Source organism: Chaetura pelagica, unplaced genomic scaffold (assembly GCF_000747805.2).
Source record: "Chaetura pelagica isolate M959 unplaced genomic scaffold, ChaPel_1.0 scaffold254, whole genome shotgun sequence".
NCBI classification, from domain to species: Eukaryota; Metazoa; Chordata; class Aves; order Apodiformes; family Apodidae; genus Chaetura; species Chaetura pelagica.
In genome coordinates this window covers 21,640-22,379 of record NW_009952963.1, presented here as the reverse complement: position 1 = coordinate 22,379, position 740 = coordinate 21,640, and the positions used below count along the sequence as shown (strand labels likewise).

The following is a 740-nucleotide window of genomic DNA, read 5'->3' as shown; positions in this document are numbered from 1 at the left end:
CCCCCCGGTTCTGTTGGGGCTGCTCGGTGCTCCCCGCACCCACCGCTGCTTTTTTGTTTCATTCTTTTTGTTGGTTTGTTGTTTTCCCCTTCGTTCTGGCCTCAATTTGCCCATTTTCAAGCCGGGATTTTCCAGCTCGGAGCCCAAACCCCCCCCATCCATCCATCCATTCCTCACCGGTTCAAACGAAATCCCCCCCCGTGGAGCGAGGAGGGGAACCCCCCGCTACCCACCCCTTCCCTCCAGCCTTTCCACCCCCAAATCCTGCCGGGGATGCTGATGCGGGTGCGTTACCCCGGGGTGAAGACACCCCAAACCCGAGCTCCCTCCATGAAGGTTCTCACCCTCTTCCTCCCACTCCCCTCCAACCTCCCGGCGGGAGATGCTGGAGGCTCAGGCTCCCGCGGTGGGATGGGGAAGGGATGGGGATCAACCCATCGCCTCCGGGGTTCGCAGCTCTCCCCTTTTCCCCCTCCCCCCTTTTCCAGGAGGTTTGGTACCAAATGCGCCGGCTGTTCCCAAGGCATCTCCCCCAGCGACCTGGTCCGGAAAGCCCGGAATAAAGTGTTTCACCTGAACTGTTTCACCTGCATGGTCTGCAACAAACAGCTTTCCACGGGCGAGGAACTGTATATCATCGACGAGAACAAATTTGTTTGCAAAGAGGATTATTTGAACTCTCCCACCCTGAAGGAAGGCAGCCTCAACTCAGGTACGAGAGGCTCAGCCCCCCCGGGGAA

At 58.9% G+C, this 740-nt stretch overlaps 1 protein-coding gene across 1 annotated transcript in view; it reads left to right on the top strand.

Annotated features, from left to right (window-relative positions):
* The window catches only part of LHX5 (LIM homeobox 5), a 99,219-nt gene that overhangs the window by 92,455 nt on the left and 6,024 nt on the right, over positions 1–740 (top strand). Inside the window, exon 2 of the mRNA XM_009995677.1 lies at positions 489–712. Coding sequence (XP_009993979.1) covers positions 489–712 — 224 coding nt within the window. The remainder of the gene's footprint in view (positions 1–488; positions 713–740) is intronic.